This window comes from Vombatus ursinus, unplaced genomic scaffold (genome assembly GCF_900497805.2).
Source record: "Vombatus ursinus unplaced genomic scaffold, bare-nosed wombat genome assembly UNPS02009132.1, whole genome shotgun sequence".
NCBI classification, from domain to species: domain Eukaryota; kingdom Metazoa; phylum Chordata; class Mammalia; order Diprotodontia; family Vombatidae; genus Vombatus; species Vombatus ursinus.
Window position 1 is genome coordinate 11,067,923 of NW_020948910.1, and position 23,585 is coordinate 11,091,507.

At 36.6% G+C, this 23,585-nt stretch overlaps 1 protein-coding gene across 2 annotated transcripts in view; it reads right to left on the reverse strand.

The window, feature by feature from the left end:
* ARFGEF3 (ARFGEF family member 3) overlaps positions 1 to 23,585 on the reverse strand; it is a 209,135-nt gene that overhangs the window by 86,158 nt on the left and 99,392 nt on the right. The window contains exons 6-10 of one of the 2 annotated variants that reach the window (XM_027850769.1): positions 23,165 to 23,290; positions 18,658 to 18,780; positions 13,784 to 13,826; positions 8,125 to 8,203; positions 1,573 to 1,677 (exon numbers count right to left, since the gene is read on the reverse strand). In XM_027850769.1, coding sequence (XP_027706570.1) covers positions 1,573 to 1,677; positions 8,125 to 8,203; positions 13,784 to 13,826; positions 18,658 to 18,780; positions 23,165 to 23,290 — 476 coding nt within the window. The remainder of the gene's footprint in view (positions 1 to 1,572; positions 1,678 to 8,124; positions 8,204 to 13,783; positions 13,827 to 18,657; positions 18,781 to 23,164; positions 23,291 to 23,585) is intronic. The other variant, XM_027850770.1, reaches the window with a different exon arrangement.

The window sequence follows — 23,585 nt, forward strand, 5'->3', positions numbered from 1 at the left end:
ATGACCCTATGACTTTAGGGCTCAACTGGCAGATGTCACATAAGCAAGGGTCTCATGGCCTTAGGCTGACAGGGTTCTTCAGTATTACTGAAACATTTCCTCTTCTCTCAAGCTGGATGCTGCTAAATAAAATATCTACAGGAGTAATAAAGCATCATCCTTTCTAGAACAATCATCACAAAAAAATTTTAATGGTTTAGTTCTAGACGTTCATTTCATTTTAATCATAATACAATTTGTTCTTTTCACTCAAGAAATGAATTTCAGAATCTTCAGTGACAAATACCATTATGCTTTCTCTTCTATGAATGAACAGTTTCCTGTAGCAATTGGATGGCCCCCTGAGGTCCCTGCCAACTCTAATACTCTGTGATTATGATTTCGTCTAAATGAGTCTTATCAAGGATAAAACAGGAAGGCAGGATCCAGCAACTACAATTTCTCTGTACTATAGACATGAGTCAGTGGTGCCTAGGTGCAACACTATCCTACATTTCTGTAGCAGAGTCATAGCTTAGAAAAATCTAGTTTGTCATTTATATACATATGTATGTGTATACATACACACATAAATACAGGAGAAAAAGAGAAAAGAAAGTGAGAGAGAGAGAAGGAAGGAAGGAGGGAGAGAGAAAGGTAGAAAGTGAGAGAGAAAAAGTGAGAAAGAGAAGGAAAGGGGGAGGGGAGAGAGGAAGTGAGGGATGGGGAGGGAGAGAGAGAGCCCTTATATTTATGTCAGAATGTTATGATTCTGTGATTTTGTAGGTATGGGAACTTACTCTGCCTAGTAGATTGAAACCCATCTATAATTTGTCATAGAAGCCTTAGAGGGTTGCCTGAGGCTCAATGGGAGTTAAATGACTTGACTAGTGTGGTGCTGTGGGAAGGATACTGAACTTGGCACGCAGAACTTGGAGTCACTGACTTCAAATCTCAACTCTGCCGCTTATCTCTCTGTGTGACCTGAAGCAAGTCTGAGTCTCAATGACCTTATCTGTAAAATGAGGGGCCCGACTAACTGGCCTGTAAGGTCCCTTCCAGCTTTAAACAGACTTTGATTAAACCCATGACACTATGCTGCCTTTCTTAGATATATTTGGAAACAAATAGAGATAGCTCCATCAGGAAAGAGCAGAGCACCAGCAAGTAACTTGGAGCTGATGTTACAGGCTAGGAACCTTTAGATTTTGGCAAGAAAAGAGCCTCCACTCTGGCTTCAGGAAGAATAAAAAAAATTATAGCTGTATCACAGATACCTGGAAAAAATCTATCCACTAGAGCTTTCTTTCTCTTTTCTCTCTCTTTCCTCTTTTGCTTTTTCTCTTTTACTCCCTCCCTCCCTCTTTCTCTCTCCTCTATGTTTTCTCATTCTCTCCTACCTCTTACTTTTTCTCCCCCTTTCTTTCTCTCTTTCCCTCCTTTCTCTCCCTTTCTCTCCCTCTTCTCTTTCTCTCCTTCCCTTCCCCCTCCCCCCCCCCCCCCCCCTTCTTCCCTCTCTCTTCCCCCCCCCCCCCCCCCATTCTTCTCCCAGTATCTTTTTATTTGTGGACAATACCAAAAACAAATGCTCACCAAATGAGGTCAGTGAAACCTTTGTGGTCATGCATAGTTGTAGAGCAACTGTTGAGCATGGACAGGATACACTCCAGGTAAAGAAGTTGCAGCTGTTGATTTTCACTGGAGAAAGAATGGGGGAAAAATTCTCAATAGCTTGAATTCTTTGAGAATAAAAGTTGGCAAAGATAGTTTGTATCTTACACTGAAAGTTTACAATCTTGCATTTGGTTTCCATTTCCCATTTTCCTGGAAAGGGTGAAAGATTTCTAATAGCGTAACGCCCTTTATGTTAGCTTATTTTGTAGGTCACTCAGTAACTGATCCAAAAGAAAACAACCAATATTAATAGTATGACCATTTAACTCAACAAAGGAGAATTATAGAAGACTACATTTCTACAAGTGAAAACACAAATAGGTTATATGTTTTGGGAGAGTGTGTAAATAGAAGGGTAAAGGAAAGGATTACTTTAATAGATCTGTTATCCCTGGAGATGATGGGGACTACCTCCAGTGATGACAATGATGATGACAATCCACCAACACCTTGTTATTGATTCTTGTCTATGTTTAAATGCATTTTTGTCCATGTCTAGACACGTTCTTGTCCATGACTTCCCATAAATACTCAATAGAAGATCTATCCAATGCACTGTAAGGTTATTTTGATATTTCATGGGTACCAACAGAGGACAACACACTTGTGCTACCCACTTGTTATCTCTTTTGTTATTGATTAGGATAAATTTAACATGCAATGTGTGAAGGCAAGGAAGAGTTGCAATTGACCTTTCAAAATTATTTTAAATTCTGTATTTTCCTCGCTCCAACTAACCTCCAATTACTAATAATTGGCAAAAGGATACCTTGGTGGCCTTAGCAATTACAAAAAGTAAGTAAAAAGACTAGCAGTGAAAATTCTATGTAGACTTCTAAGAACTAGCCTAAAGGAACATTTATTTATGTAGTCTTAGGAGGACAACTCATTTATTCCTTTCATAAACATTTATGCCACATATAAGAAACTGTGTTACAAGCTGGAAGAGATTAAAAGATAAATAAGATAGTCTTTTCTTTGATACAGCTGAAAATGCAAATTTAAGAAGGGAGATAAGACATCAGTAATCATAATACATAATAAAATGTATTTTCATAAGACAGACAAGATCAAAAGACTGAAATTTCAGAGGAAGAAAATTTTACTTTTTTCTGCAGGGATCAGGAAAGACTTTATGCAGGAGGTGACAACTTAGCTAGGACTTGAAGGTAGAATGGAGATGGACAGGTTGACATAATGAGAAGTTCATTGTAAGAAGAAAGGACTGGTATTGGCAAAAACATGGAGGTGGGGAAAGGATAAACTAGTTCATGTGAGTAGTTTGGTGTGGCTGAAACACAGAGAATGTAGAAAGGAATAGTGTGAGCTAAGGCTAGAAAGGTAGGTTGTATAAAGTATTCTAATGTAAATGAGTTCACATATTTCACTCGTTCATCAAAAACCATTTATTATGTACTTACTATGTGCTAAATACTGAGTATACAAAGAAAGGCAAAAACAGTTCCTGCCCTCAAGGAGCCATACACTGAAGGAGAGACAACATGGAAGCAAATAGGAACATACGGGATCCACACGGAGTAGATGGAAGGTAACCTGAGGAAGAAGGCAGTAAGTAGCAGTTGGGTGGTGGGGGTGGGGAAAGGGGCGGGCAGGAAAGGTAATGTATAAGGTGATATTTGAGTTGAGTTTTGAAGGAAGCCAGGAATTCTGTGAGGCAGACCTGAAGAGGCAGAGCATTCAAAGCATGGTGGGGAATGGGGAAGAGCTAACCAATGTAGAGTATGTCATGTGCAAGGAACAAGAAGGTCAGTGTGGCTGGAATGTAGAAGAGTAAAGTATGACAAGACTAGAATGGTAGGCACAGGTTGTAAAGAGATTTAAATGCCATACCAAACAAAGGTCTCTGTATTTATCCTGGAGGTAATAGGGAGCCATTAGAGTTTACTTAGTTGGGGGTGGGGGTGTGTATGCATATAGAAGGTGACATGATAAGACCTATGTATTAGGAAAAAAGATCACTTTGGCAGCTGTGTGAAAGATGGACTGGAGAAAGAAAGAGAGAGAGAACTGAGTCAGGAAGACCAATTACAGGCTATTGCAAAAGTCTAGAAGAAAGGGAGTGAGGGCAAGAACTCATGTGGTGATGGAGTAAAGAGAAGGGGACATATTTCATTATGAGACTATCGTGGACTCTGGGAGGTAAAACAGATAGGATCATCACATAATCAACATAGTTATTTAAATATCAAGCCACCTCTAAAGCAACTTCTGGCAGAATACTTTGGTTGGTGTCATGATATGTATCCTGGAAGCTCATTATTGGGCTGCTATTATTAAAGAATTTGATTAATACACACTATTTAAAACCTGACACTGTTAGAAAAAAAGGATAATTGAAAAGTGTTATTATGATACTCAGAAAAGCAAACCCCCTTCTTTCTCAACCTATTGTCCTAGAAATGACAAGATTAAAGAGAACCCCAGTGCTCAAGGAATCCCTCGCTCTTGGCATGTTCCACAATGGCTCCAGAATCTAGAGGCTCTTGAAATATTATTAGACTTTCAATAGGGGTTTCTTTCTGTACGTATCAGCAAAAGTAAGCCACTATTGAATGTGTAGTTTTTAGATCCCTTGAAACATTGGCAGGCAGGAAGTATTACCAAGGTAACCAGGGTTTTATAGTCTCCTTGGAGACTCATTGTGGCAGCTTTTCAGGGGGCTGCAGCAACCTAGAAAATGGGGAGCTCAGTGCCCTAAGTGTGTCATGTCATTGAATGTGCTATTTAAAATCAACACTTTCCACCTACACTGGCCATCCAGTTTTACATTGTGCATGTACACACATACATCACACACATGAATATTTTTTCCTTTTACCAGCTCTCAGGACTCAGACCAGAATGAACGAAAAAAGGTATCCTAGCAACCACCTATCTCATTGGAAAAGCCCTGGGGAGCAAGCTGCGTACTTAGAAGGGTCATGAGTCACTTTATCCTATGAGAATTTCATGATCTGTAGACTTCTTCGAGATTGAAGCTGCAGCTGCTGGAGTTAATGAAGCCATCACATGAAGAGTTCTAGAAAATGGTTTAAATCCCAAGACTTTTTTTTAAGTCTTTCTAGCCCTCTCAGCCTCATCTCCCTTCTCCATGCCTTAGTATAAGCTGACTCCCAACAGTCAGTCAACCAATAAGCATTTAGTAAGTATTTACTATGTTCCAGGCACCGTGCTAGATGCTAGGGATACAAAGAAAGGCAAAAAAAACAAAAAAACCCCAAAAAAACCAACCCAGTCACTGCCCTCAAGGTGTTTACATTATATGGAGGACACAATAATTATATAACAAGGGACATCCAAGATATATAAAAAAATGGAAGGTAATCTGAGAGAAGGCACTAGCAGTTAGGGCAGTGGGGGAAAAACCTCCTAGAGAAAGTGGGACTTAAGCTGAGTATTTAAAACAACAACAACTTATTCACTAAATCTTCAGATCACATCTTCCTTCTCTATAAAATGAAGGAGGTTAGAACAGGGGATCTCTAAGATCCTAGACTTGAACTGAGTCTTGAAGGAAGGTAGAGAAACCAAGAAGCAGGACATCAAAGGGATGGAAGATGACAGCCAGTGAATTGGTACAAAGTCATTCATATGTTCATTCATAAACATTTATTAAGTGCCGGATTTGAACTCAGGTACTCCTGAATCCAGGGCCGGTGCTCTATCCATTGTGCCACCTAGCTGCCCCTCTCACCTCTACCTCTTAGAACGCTCAAACACAACCTTCTATATGAAGCTGCCTCTGATCTTCCCTGGGTACGAGTGCTCTCCTTCCAAAATTAACTTGTCTTTATTTTGTTGATACTTATATGTGTACTTACTGACCCCCCTCCCCCCAAATAAAACATAAGCTTTTCCAGGACAGGGACTATTTTATCTTGTTTTTCCTCTGGTGGGTCCAATCATGGGAACTCCAGAAAGTAGAAAGTTTTTAAAATTATGGAGTGATCCTGCAGTTACCATGAGTAAAACTCAAAACAAAGCCTAGCCCAACTCCATAGTAGGTCCTTAATAAATGTTTATTGATTGATTGAGTAATCTTCCTTAGATATCATTTCAGGTTAAGTGAAGAGAGCTGAAAAACCATAGGTGAGCTAAGAAATTGTAAGACATTCCAATAAAACCAAAGCTCTGGCTTACAGATTCACAAGGCTGCTTAGGGTAAATTTGTCTGACAATTTGTATTTGAAAAGAGAATCCTTCTAAGACCCCATAAAACCTTCCTAAAATGCCTTATTTCTCCCTGGAGCTAAATGAAGTATTAATTTGACTTAACTTAGAGAGAAGTCTAATTAATAATGTACCTTGAAGGCTTATAAGTAGGTAGGTTCAGAGCTCCTATACCTCCTATACAGTACTATAAGTGGAACTGTACTCAGTAAATATTTATTAAGACCTCCTATGTCTTAGGCAGAATGGGCTTTAAAAAACTTTGATCCAATATCATCCAGAGGGAAGCTGAGAAAGAGAATCAATTTTGCAATGATTTCTTCCCCAGTAAAGCTCATTGTCAAATCATTGGCTTAGGTATCTTAGCAATCTTGATACTTCTAAAAACCAAGCAATAAAATAAATACATAAATTGAAACACAAAGAGAATTGTTTCCTGCCCCTTGCATAACAACAACCAAAAAAAGATGAAATGTTCTCTAGGTAACCAAGAATCAGAATAGGCATTTATACATCAAAGAGTGACTATAGGTATAAAACTGCATTCTTAAAAGATACTTCAAAATAAATTAAATACATAACTCAGTTCTTCCAAATCATACCATGACAAGACTACGAAGCAGCAGCTGCCAAAGAAAGAAACAGAGAAACGTTCACATTTGTAATTCAAACACAAAATTTTAAATAATTTTCAATTTCTTCCTGGCCCATGTTTCTGCAGTTCCCAAGACAGTGAGAGAAAACTGAACTTCTTCTTTCTCATTAATTTGCTCATTAGTGAGGATAAGCTCTCATTTTATGAAGAGGCTCTGGATTAGCTGACATTTCGGTTGGTAGCTGGTCACCATGAACATTATTACTATGTCTACACTTGAGGTAATTTTTGATGATTTAGAAAGCCCTTCAAGAGCGTGCAGTGACTCAAAGTAAAAACTGTGCTCAGTCAGTCATCAATCTAAAGGGCATAGCATGATTTTAGACATGTGGCACTTTCTCAATAAATGTGGAATTGAATTTTAATAAGAACAAAATTCCCAGTTGGAGGGACTTCTGGTTAGCAGAATGTTGGATAACTAAAAGATTTGCTATTTATAAATCTGGCACAAGTTTCTCAGTCTGAAATTTCAATGTTTTGAACCTACACCAGCTAAAAAGATAATTCTTAGTGACAAACCTGTAGCATGAAAAAAATCCAATTAAAAAAAAGTCTTGTTAGGATTTAAGTTTTTGAGAAAGGGATATATGTGTGTGATTGCACTTGTGTGTGTATCTGGTGAAGATGTCTGCCTGTAGCTAGAAAATCATTATGTCATGAGGTCCTTTAAGAGGGAAACTGGCTACACAAAATTTTAATTACATGGTCACACACTTTATTGACACAAAATATGTATTAACTGAACTGGAAGAGAGGATAAGGTAATGATCACAAAAATATAATAGGAAAAAAAGCCCTAAGAAAATATCAGAACAGAGACTGATACAATGACCAGTCACTTGACTCCAGAAGACTGAAGATGAATTGGGTCTTCTTTCCCTTAGTAGAGAAGTGGTGGCCTACAGACATAGAATGAGGTATATGTTGTCAGAAAGGGTCACTTATGTATGTGTTTTGGTTAATTATGCTTCTTTGTGAAAAAGAGAGGTTTCTACTGGGGTGGAAAATTCTTGGGAAAAGAAGATAATGTTAAAAAGACAAATATCAATAAAATGCCTTTAAAGTATATTCCTTTTTCAAGAGAAGGTTACGATAGAATTTTTTGCAAGCTGGAAAATGATAATTGGTGTCTGGAAATCTAGGGTCCCATTCTGGAAGAAACTCCAAGTAAATATATATTATTCATATATATTAAATATATATATAATAAAATAGAATAATGTACTATATTATATAATATATATTATTCACACATATTGCATATATGTGTATATATATGTGCATATATGTATGTCGATATAGATATAGATATAAATAATAGTGATAGATATTTGAAGGTTGGTATCAAGAACAGCTACATAACCCTAAGCTAGTTGCTTAACCTCTCTTAGCCTCAGTTTAGTAATTTGTAAAATGGGTGACAATAATAACACCTATCTTCACATTCACAGAACATTGGTGTGAGGATCAAATGGGATTTTCTATGAAAATCAGAAAGTACTTTATAAATGCTGGCTATTGTATATATCTTTTGATAAACTACAAATAAGATAGGAAGAGAGTCATAAAGTAAATGGTGGAAATAGTCCTTGATGCCCAACGGATTTGTCATTTGTAGCACCTACTTTATTGCAGCTTGTAGCTTCTCACACAGGACGGAGAGGACAGAGACGACATCATCACAGAGGGTTTCTAAAGTTGATCCTTCAAAACAGAAAAGATTAAAGAATAAAAATGGTATAATAGGCCCCACAGAATCTGCAGGATCACTCCATAATTTTTAAAACTTTCTAATGATTGGACCCACCAGAGGAAAAATGGCAAAAAAAAAAAGAAGAAATTCCACAGGGAAAAGTTAAAAACTTAGAAACAATTTCTTGATGGAACAAGGACAAGCTCAGAGAAGAACATGGATAGACTTGCATAAAATAATGAAGAGCAAAATGAGCAGAACCAAGAGAATGTTGTATACAGTAACAGCAATATTGTTTTAAGAAAAACTTTGAGTAAGTCATTTTGACTATTATAAATACGCAAATTAAATACAAAGGACATATAAAGGAAGATGCTATCTGTGTCCAGAGAAAGAACTGATAAATAGAAGTATGTATAGAATGATTGTATGTGTATGTGTGTGTGTTTCTAATTGTAGCCATCTCAAGGGCAGGGGGAGAAAGTAAGAAAAAAAGGAGAAAAAAAGAAATTTACGTGATAATTTTATTATATATTTAAAAGGAATAGAAAGTTGTACATAACAGATTTGTAGTTTCATGTACAATCATCTTTTTTATTATACTATGTTATGGAAATTCTTGTTTTATTTCATAAATTTAAATTTTTTTAATTAAAATTAAAAAAGAATAAGCTCAGAGGATTCATTTTCTCTTTTAACATGTTATGAATTGTTTTCTGTTCTGAATAAACATTGTTACTGTTGTTTTTCGGTCCTTTCTTTGTGACCCTTTGGACCATAGCACACCAACACTGTCAGTGTGCCTTTCTTGGCAAAGATACTGGAGTGGTTTGCCATTTCCTTGTCCAATGGATTGATGCAAACAGAGGTTAAATGAATTGTCCAGTGTCACACGCTAGTAAGGGTCTGAGGCCATATCTAAACTAGAGTCAGGAAGACGCCAGGCCCAGCACTGTATCCACTGAGCCTCCTAGCTGCCTAAAATAAACATTACCCTCATGTGAGGGAGCATTCAAAAATATTCAAATGGACCAACACAAGCAAGAGAGACTGAACTAAGCAGGGTTCAGCTAAGTTCACATCTCAGAATGCCAGGGAGTAGTTTGAAAGGTTGTGAACAGGCAAGAAGAGTGAGACCACAGAATGAGAAACATTGTAAGTAACGGGGGAGAACTCACCATCTCCTGCCATTTAAAGTATATCCTCTGAGTCAACCTGTAGAGCTTATTGCTACAAGGAGAGATGGATGGCTACACCCAATAGGAGCTGCCTTGTTTATTATGTATTAGTAGAAAGAAACTAACAGACTTTCTCAGGCTTACCACAGTAACTTACACATATTAGGTGCTTTTCTTGCTGGATGGATGGATGGATGGATGAACGGGTGAATATATACTCTAGGGGTATAAATTTGAGAGGAAAAACCTCATTGCAAGTGTGAGCTATTCAAGGTCATCATGTTGCTCTCCTTGGTTGTTAATCATCCATGTTAAATGATTTGCTCATATGTGTTACATACAGTGAAGCAGCTAGGCAGTATGGTAAATAGAGCACTGGATTGGAATCAGGAAAAGTTGGGTTTGAATCCTGCCTCAGACAGTTATTTGCTGTGTGATTATGGGCAACCTACTTACCTCTCTGTTCCTCAATTTCCTCATCTGTAAAATGGTGGTAGTAAGTACTATCTCACAGGGTTGTTATGAGGCTCAAATGAAATAACATATGTAAAGTATTTACCTTAAAGGCTATTGAAGACCAGAACAAATTTTCTTCTTAGGATCAGGGGAACTTGGCTTAGGGTGTGGCTTAACCTGTTCCAGAAGTAGGAAGTTGAGGACCAGATAAAAGTTAATACTTCCTTAGATGAACAAGGAACTCTGGAAAAGCTCATTTTAGACTAGGGATAATATCATTCTAATAATAATCATAATTAGCATTTATAAAGTGCCCTAAAGTTTGCAAAATATAGTATATGATATCTAATTTGATCATTGTAACAATCCTGTAAGGTAGGTGCTATCATCCCCACTTTACAGGTGAAGAAATTGAGGCTGGGAAAGGTTAAATGAATTGCCTAGATTTACACAGCCAATAAGTGTCCAAGGCAGGATTTGAATTCACATATTTCTGACTCTAAGTCCATTACTCTATTCATTACAGGACTTGTATAGAGGAAATAATACAGTATCTTTTGTATTATTAGGGGGAAAAGGAGTGAGTTTAGAAATAACTTAAGTGCTAAATGGAAGCATCAGACTTAAACATATAGGTTGGCTTTGTATTTACTCTAGATAGATATAATCACACCGGTTGATCAATACATCAGTGGTCCTGTGATCTTATAGATGTGGATATTCATTCCATCAGTGTAGAAAGCAACCTATCCATGCTTTCTTATCCTGTACAATGCTTTCCTCTGTTCATCTATATAGAGTCTGCTTGATGTATGAGAGAACTTCCTCTAATTCTTCTACATTTCATTGTCCCCAGTAGGGCTCAAAGTCCGTTCAGTTGCTATCCCTTCCTCTCACCATATTACTGGACTTCTTCCTTTCCTGATCAAATATGGCATCAACAATATCCTTTAGATTACTTCCTGTGTGCAGTGTACCATGGGAAATAGTGCAGCAGCCTACTTGAACCTGTGGTGTGTCTGTTGGTCTTTGGGTCACCTATTTCTCTGATTCTTCTGGGACTGGGGCATTTCAAGATCCACTAGATAGCAGGACTGAGAGAACTTTTGTGTTAAAAAGAAGAGTGTTGAAGGTACCCATCAATTGGAGAATGGTTAAAAGAACTATGGTGCATTAACATAATGGAATATTACAATGTACTAAGAATTTGTGAAGATGAAGAATTCCAAAAATCATAGGAAGACTTACAGGAAATGATACAGAATGAAGCAAGCAGAACAAGGAAGGTAATATTAAAAATTCCTACAACAATGCAAATGGAAAGGATAACAACATCAATCAAATGAATATGAATAATTAATGATTATAATGATCAAACTTGATCATGGAAAAGAGATGAGAAAATGAACCTCCCTCCCTTCTTTGCAGAGTTGGAGAACTATGAGTGTGGAGCTATCAGACTTAATTCATACACCGTTAGTTTTTATGAAATGCTTCCCCTTCTCCTTCTTGTTAAATCTTTGCTACAAAGGGTGGTATGCTGGGTTGGAAAGGGAAAAGAATATATTCGGAAGCAAAAGTGATGTAAAAACCAAAGATGTCAATTAAAAATGAGATAGGTTTTTGAACCACGGAGATTAGGACAGTTAAAAAACATTGCACAATTTTCCAAATAGTTTCCAGCTTGATATTTTCCTCTTCTTATGTAATTCTGGGGTCCAGCTCAATATTTATCTGCAGTACTTATCCCAGATAATGTTAAAGATATATTAATATAAATTTGTCAATGAACTGGTCAAACAAATGCATGTCACTGTCTGGACAATGACACAGTCAGACATATATCTGGTTTATTCCATATGGATTGTCCCATTGTTACCCACTGATATCTTTTTATGTCTCCAGAGGCTTTTTATACATTAGCTTTTGTTGTCCTTAAGGTTACTGGCCTGAAAGTACTATTATCAGTGACTTACTACAGCCAAGGGTAGCAGAGATAGGGCAAGAGCCACATTTCCAAGACAGCAGACACATCTTGAGCATTGGGGCACCAAAGACAAGAAATCTGATGCTTTGCCACCAAAGCATATGAGGGTTCTGCCAAAGAGCCACTTTTATCTTTAATATATTAGCTTTTTCCCATATCAGTTGCTGAAGCCCCAAAACAAGTTGGAATATCCAACTTAGGGAGACAACCATTTTACAACACACTTTTTATTTTTTTTAAACAATGTAATCATCATTTTAGGCTTTTATGAAATATAGTTAGCTTTTGACTATTGATAGTAAATGGTAGATCATTCATTAAAATGTTTTGTAAGTGTCTACAATGTATAAGACACTGTACTAGATCTTGTCTCTAAAGACAAAATTAAATACAACTGCTGGGAATCTCATTTTCTTATTGATTTTCAAGTCACACTGTTCCAGAAGGAAGATGCTCTGGGGCAGTAAAATCGGCAAAAGGGAAGACAGGAAAATAACCTGAAAAACCCACAAAATGGAAAGTTAGTATTGGAATAATGGAGTTAATATTACCTTTTTCTTTAAAAAACAAAGGCTACAAAAACCAAATGAAATTACCCTAAAAAATGCAGTAGTGTGAACTGTCAGATTTCTTGAGTTACTGACAATGACTACAGTACCAATGGCCAAGAATGATGGGAAGGATGCAGGGAGCTGGGGACCAGAAAAAAGATACATACAAAGAAAAAAATAAAAGGAAAACCTATGATTAAGTTATAAAGCAAAGAATATATGCCTTCCTTCGAAAGTTCTAGCATTTGGTTTCATTAGACTTAGTCCCCATAGTATTACTGCTCTAGTCACTGCCACATCAAGTCCCAGGAATAATTCCTTCCACAATGAGCTTCTCTAGTCATTCCATTCAGAGCAGAGCCTCCCAAAGTTAAAGAATAAAGAGGAAATGAACTACCAGCAGGAGCTGATAGTGATGACAATTTCAGAGAGTAATAGGAAGTACTTTTTTGGGATTTCATTGGTATAGGGAACTCTCTATAAGGAAATTTCCTTTATCCCTGAAGATAAGCAATAGTTCTATAACTTAGTCTTAAGGAGCACCTCAAGGATGTGAATAGCAGGATATGACTGGAATAGCAGTACCCTAGTTCCGATCAATGGCCCAAATTAAGTTAGCTTAATTTAAGTAATTAAGGTTCCCCTCATTCCCCAAGTATGCTTTCCACTTTGCTTACTTGATTAAAAGGGTCTTATATTCCCTAGTACCATTTCCTGGGATCTCTGAATCAATTTGTCTCTCCTCTATCTCTCCTTTCACCCAGCCCCATCTCTTATTTCTTGCTCTTTTCTTCTACTGACTTCCTATCTACTCACCCCTCCTTAATTAACTGTAATAATATGGAAGAGAAATATTTATTTATTTTTAAACCTCTAGTCTAATAGAACTATACAGGTCAGGGTCATACATTATTTTGACATATCTCAATTTAGTAATTAATAAGCATGATAACCTGATGAATAAAGTAAATTAGAAATGGCATAAAGAGAAGAAAGTGAAAGATTACGTATGTCTGCATATAATTGAAATAACAGTAACACTAAGTGGGATAAGGGACCCAAGCAAGGGATCAATTGATATAGCAAAATAATTATAATAATAATAATAATATTTATATAGTGCTTTAAGATTTGCAAAGCTCTTTACAAATATTATAATATTTTACTTTTACAACAGCTCTGAAAAGTAGGTACTATTATTATCTTATTCTACAAATGAAGAAACTGAGGCAGAGAAGTTAAGTGACTTGCTTACCCAGGGTCAGAAAGTAAGTGTTGGAATCGGGATTTGAACTTAGGTGTGCCCTGATTCTGGGTCCAATGCTCTATCCAGTGGGCTACCTAGCTGCCCCAAATAAAATAAAATATGCCATATAAACTCCCAAGAACAATCACCAAAAAACCAAACAAATTAAATACCTTGTTTCCTCAAATCCGGAGGGATATCTGGGTTTTCAATAATCTAGTGAAGGAAGAGGAATAGCACAATTAGGACATACAGTTAAAGAAGTCATGGCTCTAAAAAAACCAAGAATAAGGGTTGCACCCAAGACATAATTTAAGATCTTTCATTGGCTAGCCTGCACATTTTTCCAACTTTGACTGGCCACATCTTTTCTGTTTTTGAGGGAACTTATGAAAAAGAAACAAAACAAAACAAAACAACAAGGAGGACTGTAGCACCAGTATAATTTCATAGATTTTCACTTACCTAACCTAACCTAATGACATTTCATGGTTGGTTTATGGTTATATTGTGGTACCCATTAAGCCAGGAACACTGATTTAACCTATAGGTGGGCCACTTAGCTTTGTGTGAAAGCCAATTCTATTTCAAGGCTACTGACACCAGTCTTTCGCCTAGCATACCCTTGTTCACAAATGGGACCAATAAGAGTAGTATCATAAATTTATATGCACCATGCAAAAGCCAAAGGCCATTTCCTTCTGAAAGGTGATCAGTCACACTGTCTCATTTATCTCAAGGACAGAATATTAAATTTTAATAACTAAATAAACAAGCCAGCCATTGTCATCTGGTTTTATGTACTCAACATAGCATGATGATAATATATTTGGCTTTATGGTAACAAAACAGAAAGAGAGAAAAGATAAATTTTAGTACTACTCACTTCCTCTTCAAGGAGATTTCAATAGCCGTGCGTGTGTGTGTGTGTGTGTGTGTGTGTGTGTGTGTGTGATTAAGGCCCTTACCTAATAAACAACAGTGAGTGTTTCCTCATGTAAACATGAGTGCATTTTCATACAAAGCAAATTGGTGATGTCTTAGGTCAAGTTTGTCCTAGAATTAAAATGTGACAAATATCACATACATCTCCTCTTTTATGAGAAGCACATTTAATTAGGTCTTCTGGGTATTCCAGGAGCTTCACTAATAAAGGTCACATAAAACTTTTTGTGGCATCCCTTTTTCATAGATATTGAAAGCTTAGGTGTTTCATATTAATTCCTGGGAAACATGCATAGCTTCTATATATACATATGTATATATATATGTACACATATACATATGTATACATATATATATTTAAAGAAAACCTGTATGAGATAATTTTGTGGGACGGAGGAAGCAGACTCATGAGTTAGTTCATTAGTATGAAAAATTCTTGATGAGGAAACTCCCTCCATGGATATGACTTACATTCTTAATCGCCTGGGACACCAAGATGTTAAAATAACTTGCCCAAGTCATACAGCTAGTATGTTTCAGATGCAGGACCTGACTCAGGGCCTCTTGTCTAAAAGGACAGCCCTCCATCCACCATACCCCACTGCCTCCATAGATAAGAGAATATGCTTCATATTTTGATGTGTAATTTGTGCTTCTTAAATAAGCAGTTCATAAGAATGACATTGCTCAGTTCAGTTGTCGAATGACATTGGGTTGAATTCATCATTAAATCTGCAGTTAACAGAAAAATCAACTCGAGAAGTAAAAAAAAAAATTGACTGACTATATTCAGGTAAATTGTTTCTGTCATTCTGGGTATTTTTTCCCTCCATTTGAAATCCTATTTTTCTTGAAATCACATGCTTAATATTAAGTATGATTCCTTCACACAGGTGTGTATTATTTAGTTATATGCCTTCCTTTCCCTCAAGAAGTGCTATATTATAGGTAGGAAGACATAGAAATCTACATTAGAATGAACTTCTCCATTCAAAAAAACTGTACCCCATCCTACTTCCACAAATAATATTTTCATAATAATAATAGCTGCTACTGCTGCTAGTAGTAGTAGCAGCACTACTACTACTACTACACTACCACTGCCATTGCCACTGCCACTACCACTACTACTGTACTACTACACTACTACTGATAGTGATATTTACATAGTACACTAAGATTTACAAAGCACTTTTCTTCCTACAACTCTATAAGGTATATACTGTAAGTAATATCCTCATGTCACAGATGAGAAACCAAGCTCAGAAACATTAAACGATTTGCTTAAGGCCACACAGTAGGAAAGAGTCTAGGTTCTCTCTAGGTCTAGAGGTCTTTCTTATTTACCTGCTGTAAATTAGAATGTGAGCTCCTCAAAGAGCAGGGCCTATTTTTGCCTTCTTTTGTATACCCAGCTCTTAGCACAGAACCTGGCACATAGTGAGCACTTAATAAATGTTGGTTGACTCACTGACTTTCTGCTATACAATGTTACCTCCCTAATATCATCAGCTATGTAAATGCTTATTCTTTTCTCTTCTCTATTTTTAAAAAGTCATTTTTGACCACTAAAAATGTTGCTCTCTTAGTTGATTTTTCAAATGCATCAAATTATAGCAGTTGGCAAATAATACTTCTGGGATCAGGTGGCATAGCTTTCAGAAGCCTTAAAATTAGGGAATGAAAAGATACACTAGGAAAGACCAGAATTCCATCTTATCTGGAATCCTGCCTCTGGCCATAACCTATTCCAGGATTTTCAGTGAAAAGTTGGACTGTTCAAAAACATAATAACTTATATTTGAGGGAATTTTTTTGTTATCTCAACTAATTGATCATTCATACTCCGAAGGACAAAAACCAATAATCTCTGTAATATTATCCAAGCTAGTATAATTGTAGTTATTTTCTTACCATTGATCTTATGGACTTATCTTAAAAAGGTACCTGAGATTAAAAAAGGTTAACTCATTTTTTTTTGTTGTTGTTGTCAGTCATTTTCAGACACGTCCCACTCTTCATGACCCCAATTGGGGTTTTCTTGGCAAAGATTCTGAAGTGGTTTGCCTTTTCTTTCTCCAACTCATTTTACAGATGAGGGAACTGAGGCAAACAGAGTCAAGTGCCTTGCCCAGGGTTACACAGCTAGTAAGTGTTGGAGGTCAGATGTGAACTCAGAAAGATGAGTCTTCCTGACTCCAGGCACAGTACTCTATTCACTACACCACCTAGCTGCCCTGTTGAAAAGAGAGCCTGCCTTAAAATCAAGAAGACCCAGCTTCAAGTCTTCTTTTCAAAATGTCCTGGCTATGTAACTTAACCTTCTCAGTTAAGTTGCGTTTTCAGGGAACTCTCAAAGATGTGATCATATATATTAATTTAAGGAATCTGTCTCATCTAAGGACAACAACATTTGCTATGTAAATATGCCTTCTCCTTTAACCAGCCCCCTAACCCACCCCAGCATTATCTGTAGCACCCTGGAGTTATATACATGAATAGGAATTCTGTGAGAAAATATTGACGCTAATAATTGCATCCCCTCTAAATTATTAAAATGTCTATGTCAAGAACGCTTATAGCCAGTGATAGGGCATGAGAATAGTTTAAATTTCCTCTATTTTGCTGCAAAGATATTCCCTAACTCTGTACCTCCTGGATCAGCACTTAGGATTCCATCAATACATCCTAAGGCACAAAGATTTTTATGGTCCCCTTAGTTTGAGAAATGCATTCTTGTTGGCCTCATCTTTTTTACTAAACTATCTCTGCTCAGGTCTACTAAAACCACTACAGAAAAGACAATTTGGAAGGGGTAGGTTGGGATCCCCAGGATCTTAAATTTGATTTATGACACTGTAATGTTAAGAGAATTAGCTGCTGGTTATTACAGAGAATGAAAAGGAAAGAACACTACTGCTATGTCAGATTTTAGGTTTTCAACACTAGCCATACCGCAGTCCTGCATAATGTTGAAGTAAGTCAGGTCAGGCACTATATTAAACACTGCGGGATACAAAGAAAGGCTCACACCAGTAGAAACAGAATTCTAGTTTTGACTCTAGTTGCGTTACATAGCTTCTCTGAGCCTCAGTTTCCTCATCTGTAAAATGTGGGGGTTGGGATTATTTAAGCCCTAAGGTCTCTTCTGGTTTTAATTTCTCAACCTCTGGAAATTTGGTAGGAAAATCTCTAAAACCCCTCATGGTCATTATGAAAATATGTGTCTGAATTGATAACTGGAATTCCTTTGTCATATTAAAAGTTATTTCAGATTCCTCCAACTCAGCTTCCTTCAGAAGGAACTTAGATTATGCATTGATAATATTCAGATGTAAGACATAATTTTGGAAGAGTACCCATTACTCATATTTATTCCCAGAAGGTGAGAGATGTGGAGAAAACAAATGCATTTGGACTTTTCCAAATGCTTATTTTAGAGACGATTTTTGAACTTAGACCAAAGGTCAGTAATGGACTGGAATGACATAGCACAACAATCATACTTGGCTATTTCTTTCACCGTATCAGCAGAGAAAGCATTTCTCCTTCATTTGTTAATGAAGGAGGAATACTGACACATACCTCCAATTCAGAAATCTAGATGTATATGCAAAACTTCTGATGACTTATTTTTATTTATTAAAACTTTATTCAAAACCTATATCAAACATTTTTTTTTAGAGAATTTGTTCTTTAGCCATATTTAGTATACCAGTAGTGACCTGTCACAGAAAAGACTGGGTGAGAGAAGGGACCCAAAATGAGAACCAACTTTTTAAAATAACAGAAAAAAACTTAAAACTATTGAAATAAAAATTAAATGTTTTTTAAAAGATCATTTGGATGAGAAAATAATATAAAGCAAAATATCTTATCAAAGTATCTTTAAAAAATGATCAAATTTCCCAAATAATAACAACAAAATTTGTGAGCTTCATCTGACTTCACTATGTAAGCCCTTAAATTCTGGTTCTTGTTGTCACAAAGTGGAAGGCTTCGGAGTGTTGCAGGGAGCCATGAAGGATGGTAGACAGCATGCAGTCATACATGAAGGACATCACCCAAAACCTGATCAGTGTGCAGATACTGCAAGGCTCACCGTGTTCTCCTGCCTTTGCCGTAATTGTAAAGTCAAATCACTCAGCATTTGACTGAGAGTTGCCCGCACAGCAGTATTAATACTACGTTGGTGACAGCTAGATACGTATGTCTCAATGCATACCTGGTAGGGAAATAAGATAGTAACACACACATACTATGTAGATAGAGGCATATTCATTAACAACATTTATAAAGAACAACAGAAGAGGATGTCAAGTTCCCTTGGGTATAGAAAGTCAGCCTGATTTAGGATTAGCTAACGATTTCCAACAATGGATTTCCAACAATGCTAATGGCCCCAAGAAAATGCCTTTTTTTTTTTGAAGAGGAGGCAGAATTTACAAGTTTAACAGTCTTACTTTGCTGTTTTTAAATGGTGATTGTTTTTCAAAACTGGCTCCATGTGGCAGTCACATGAAAAACATTAATTAGGAATAACAATATAATTAGTAATATTAATAGCTAGTATTTATATAATGTTTTAAGGTTTGTTAAGTGTTTTACAAATATTATCTCAATTTATCCTCTCAACAACCTAGGAGTTAGGTGGTGTTATTATCCCTACTTTAAATATAAGTAAATTGGGCAGACAAGGATTAATAAGAATGATTATTATTGTAATAACTAGCATTTATACAATGCCTGCTATGTGCCAGGTACTACATTAAGTACTTTACAAAAATTATCTCATTTGATCCTCACAACAACCCTATGTGATTAGGTGTGATTATTATCCCGATTTTACAGTTGAGGAGACTGAAGCAAGCAGTGGTTAAATGACTTGCTCAGAGTCATATAGCTACTTAGTGGTTGAGGTTAGATTTGACCTCAATTCTTCCTGATTCCAGGTCCAACCTGCCATCCACTGTGCCACTTGACTACCTTAACTCAGGAAGTCTGCATATTGCCAAGTAACTTCATTCAGAATAAAACTCATTGCACTAGAAGCCAGTCTAAAAGCAACTTCCCTGCCCTATGCTCTGGGTCAAATAGAAACTCTTTTTTTAATCATCCTCAGAGTTTACAGAATGCTTCAGATTTGAAAAATGTATGTCCTTTGTAATTATGATGACTTGATTTGTATGTTTTCAAATTTTGCTCCTTCTGTGAGAAAATACACCTGCCTGCTGCATCCATTTTTTTCAATAATGCATAAAGAAGTCATTGAGCTATAGCAGACATGTAAAACTTCCATAGAAATGTAGGCCACTAAACCCTACGTAAGAATCCATGGGGGCTTCTTATTGACTTTGAAAACCACATATTAACATTATTTATGCTTTATTTTATTTTAATTTATTTTGTTGAATACTTCCCAGGATTAAATTAAAAATTAAATTAAATTAAAATATTTAGTTAAACATTTCCCATTATTTTCACCTATATTGGGCCACACTAGGATTGTTGTAGACTACATGTGGCCTGCATGTGCAAATGTGTTTGATATCTCTAATCTATGAAATATCTGCACATATATACGTACATATACATACATACATATATGTATGTATATAAATACCCTTTCCTCCCTCATAAGACCTTGTATTATTTCAATTGTACTGAACAATCAATGTTACTGTCATAGTACATATCTAAAACTATGGCAAGAAAGGAATAATGCATGGCACCAATGATCTTTATTCTGGGGACACTACCTTCAATAGTGTTAACTAAGATAATATAATGTTTCCATTTTTAAAAGTGGCAGGTTTTGATCCCAAGATCATTAACTGGACTGAGTGAGAGAACAAATGCTTGACTACTTGGCAGAAAAGGTTTCAGCCAGGCCACAAAACAGCAGCACTTGGCTAGTAATTGAATAAAAACTGCCTTCTTCTTGATTTCTAGTTTTCTCCTTCTATTTGCTTTCAATTAGTCCAAATGAGCTCTTACAAACTAAAGCCAGCCATTCTGAGTTGACTCATAATGGTAGTTTAAAATAAAGATAATGAATAGTGGAAGGACTGAGAAGCAACTTTTTTTTTTTTTAGGCAACTGGGGTTAAGTGACTTGCCCAGGGTCACACAGCTAGTAAGTGTCAAGTATTTGGTCTGAAGCTGGATTTGAACTCAGGTCCTCCTAACTTAAGGGCCAGTACTCTATCCACTGCACCACCTAGTTGCCCGTAAGAAGCAACTTTTTACAAAACTACTTTGTTACAAGTTAATTTAAAAGTCACCTTCTTACATTGGCATCACTACCTACCTACATCATGGTGAAATTATACATCCCTTAAAAACATAATGAAATTGCATTTTGATCATAAAAAGATTTTGCTTTTGCAAAGGATGTAATGGCTTAGAAATCATTTAAGCATGTTCAATATCCCAGATGAACACAGGCAGATTTTCATAACATTGTGTCCACTATGATAATACCATCTATATTTCATAATGCAACAGTTTTCATAAGATCCCAGGAACACTTTCCGAGTTGGTGTTTTGCTTCATCAATGACAATCTCTGAATACAAATATTTTTCTCTAATTTTTGTTGGGGATGGGGTGACAATATATTTTCATCAATGCAGGGTTTTCCCAATGAGTAAACTCCCTTCATAATGCAAACCAGAAACTTGTCTGTAACTAATAATATCATGGAACACTAGACCCAGAGAGGATGAGTGACTTGCCCATATGAACACTGCTAGTATATTTCCAAAGCAGAATTTGAACTGAAGTCTTCTAGCCCCCAAGGCCGATTCTTGGTCTTCTATCCCAGGCTTTCTATGCACAAGTAGTTTTGCAATTTTAAAAGCCTCATAACCATGGAAACTATCACCTGAGAGGCAAGATGCCGTAGTAGAGAGAAGGTCTACCTTCTGCCTCAGAGTGAAGAGAAACAAAACTTCATATCCAGCCTCTAACACATACACGCTTTATCAACCTGACAAATGATTCAACCTCTCAGTCTCATTCTCCTTCCCTCACTCTCACCCCAGGAAATTCCCTAAGAAAAGAAGTTGCAGAGCAGTGGCAAATCTGCATTGGTGTAATGACTTCTCTCACCTGGAGATCCCTATGTCTATGAAATCACAGCTGTGGGCTCAAAATGATGGTGAACATTTAATTTTATTTACAAATGAGATTTTTAAAAAATGTATAGAACAAACCAAATGTGGACACCTCAAATTAAACTGATAAACATGACTCTAAGTCCACATCCTATCTTAATTGTATCTGTCACCTATACACATATGAAAGTCGACCTATTTACAATATGTAGTCAACTGGAATGGCCAATCCTGAAGAAAATGAACAACAAGTAGTTAAAGTCTAAGTCAATATTTTTGGGTTTCAATTTCTTTATTATGTTTAGTTTGCAATGGAAAATAAAATAACATTAGAGATAGCCTATTTTTACTGTTGGTATTTAAGAATTTATTTAATTCATGAAGTTTTTAAAATTACATATACATTTGTAGGGGGGAAAAGCTCTCTTTCAAAGTAAGAATTCGGTGAATAAATGCTGCATATAGCAAAATGATAGATAGATAAATAGAAAAATTTGTATATGTATTTGTTGTTGTTCAGTTATTTCAATCTCTTCATGACCCCATTTGGGGGTTTTCTTGGCAGAGATACTGGAGTGGTTTGCCATTTCCTTCTCCAGCTCATTTTACACATAAAGAAACTGAAGCAAATAAAGTTAAGTGACTTGCCCGTGGTCACACAGCTAGTAAGTGTCTGAGGCCAGATTTGAACTCTGGAAGATGCGTCTTGCTGACTCCAGACTGAGCATTCTATCCACTGTGCCCTGTAGCTCCCTGTATATGCATATATAATACATTAAATAACAGCTCCTCACTTACAGAGGCAGAAGTAACCCCATTTTATTCCATTTATTAGAATGTAAGATTCTTGAAGGTAGGGTCTGTTTTATTTTTGTCATTAATCCCCAGAGTTTTGGTTGGTACTTGGCACATGATAGACACCTAATAAATGTTGTGGAATTGAATTGAATTCTTCTAACAGTGTTAAATTAACCTGAGCTTTCCTGGCCCTTTCTGAAGCAAAGATTCTAAGTCCTGCTGTATAACTTAATAGTGAAGCTGAAGTGGAAAGTGTTCACTTTCAAAATTTATCAAACTTCGTTCGTAAATTCAGCCACCTGGATTTTTTAGACAGTACCAATTTCAAATGAAGAAAACATATTTAATAACTTTTTGTAAACACCCCAACCTGAATATTGGAATTATGGTCATCATAATTATCATAAGAGTAATGAGTTTCAAAAAAAAAAAGAGTAATGAGTTTCTACGATCAATGAATTTTTGTAGGGCTGAGTTTTCTTTACCTCCAAGAACTGCTGAAAAGAAGCAGATAAAGTTAAAGAAATTACCAATACTTCGCAGGCTGAGTTTCTGGCAAAGGGCACATTGATTTACTCTTTCAGCTGCTCCAAAACTGTGCCCCCCACCCCCAGCCTAATCTTCCACTCTCATAGCGTAGAACTGATACGTCAACTCATCAGTCTTGCCCGTGAACCAGGGACTGAGCTCAATACCTTGGGCAAAGCCACCTGCACAGGAGCACAAGGACGATGGCACAGGGCAGTGAGGAGCTGAGTAATGGATAATTTGACCATTTCATGCATTCGTGGACATCCAACTTTATGACATGCTAAACACAACTAAGAGCAAAAACACAAAGGGTTAGTGAAGCAAAATATACATCCCCCTCCCACTCCCAAAGCAAAAAGAAAAAAAGGGAAAAAAAGAAAATGAACAAGAGAACAAGGGCCAATGAACAAACCTGAAGCAAGGTAACATTCACTTTCTCTACTAGGTGGGCTGATGAATAACAACAGTACTATATAAAGCAAGGTGGGAGGGAGGGAAGGTGGGGTAGCAACAGATTCTGAACAGAAAATGCCTAAATAACTTGCCTTCCATAACCAGAAACAATGGGTTTTCTGCTGTTTTACT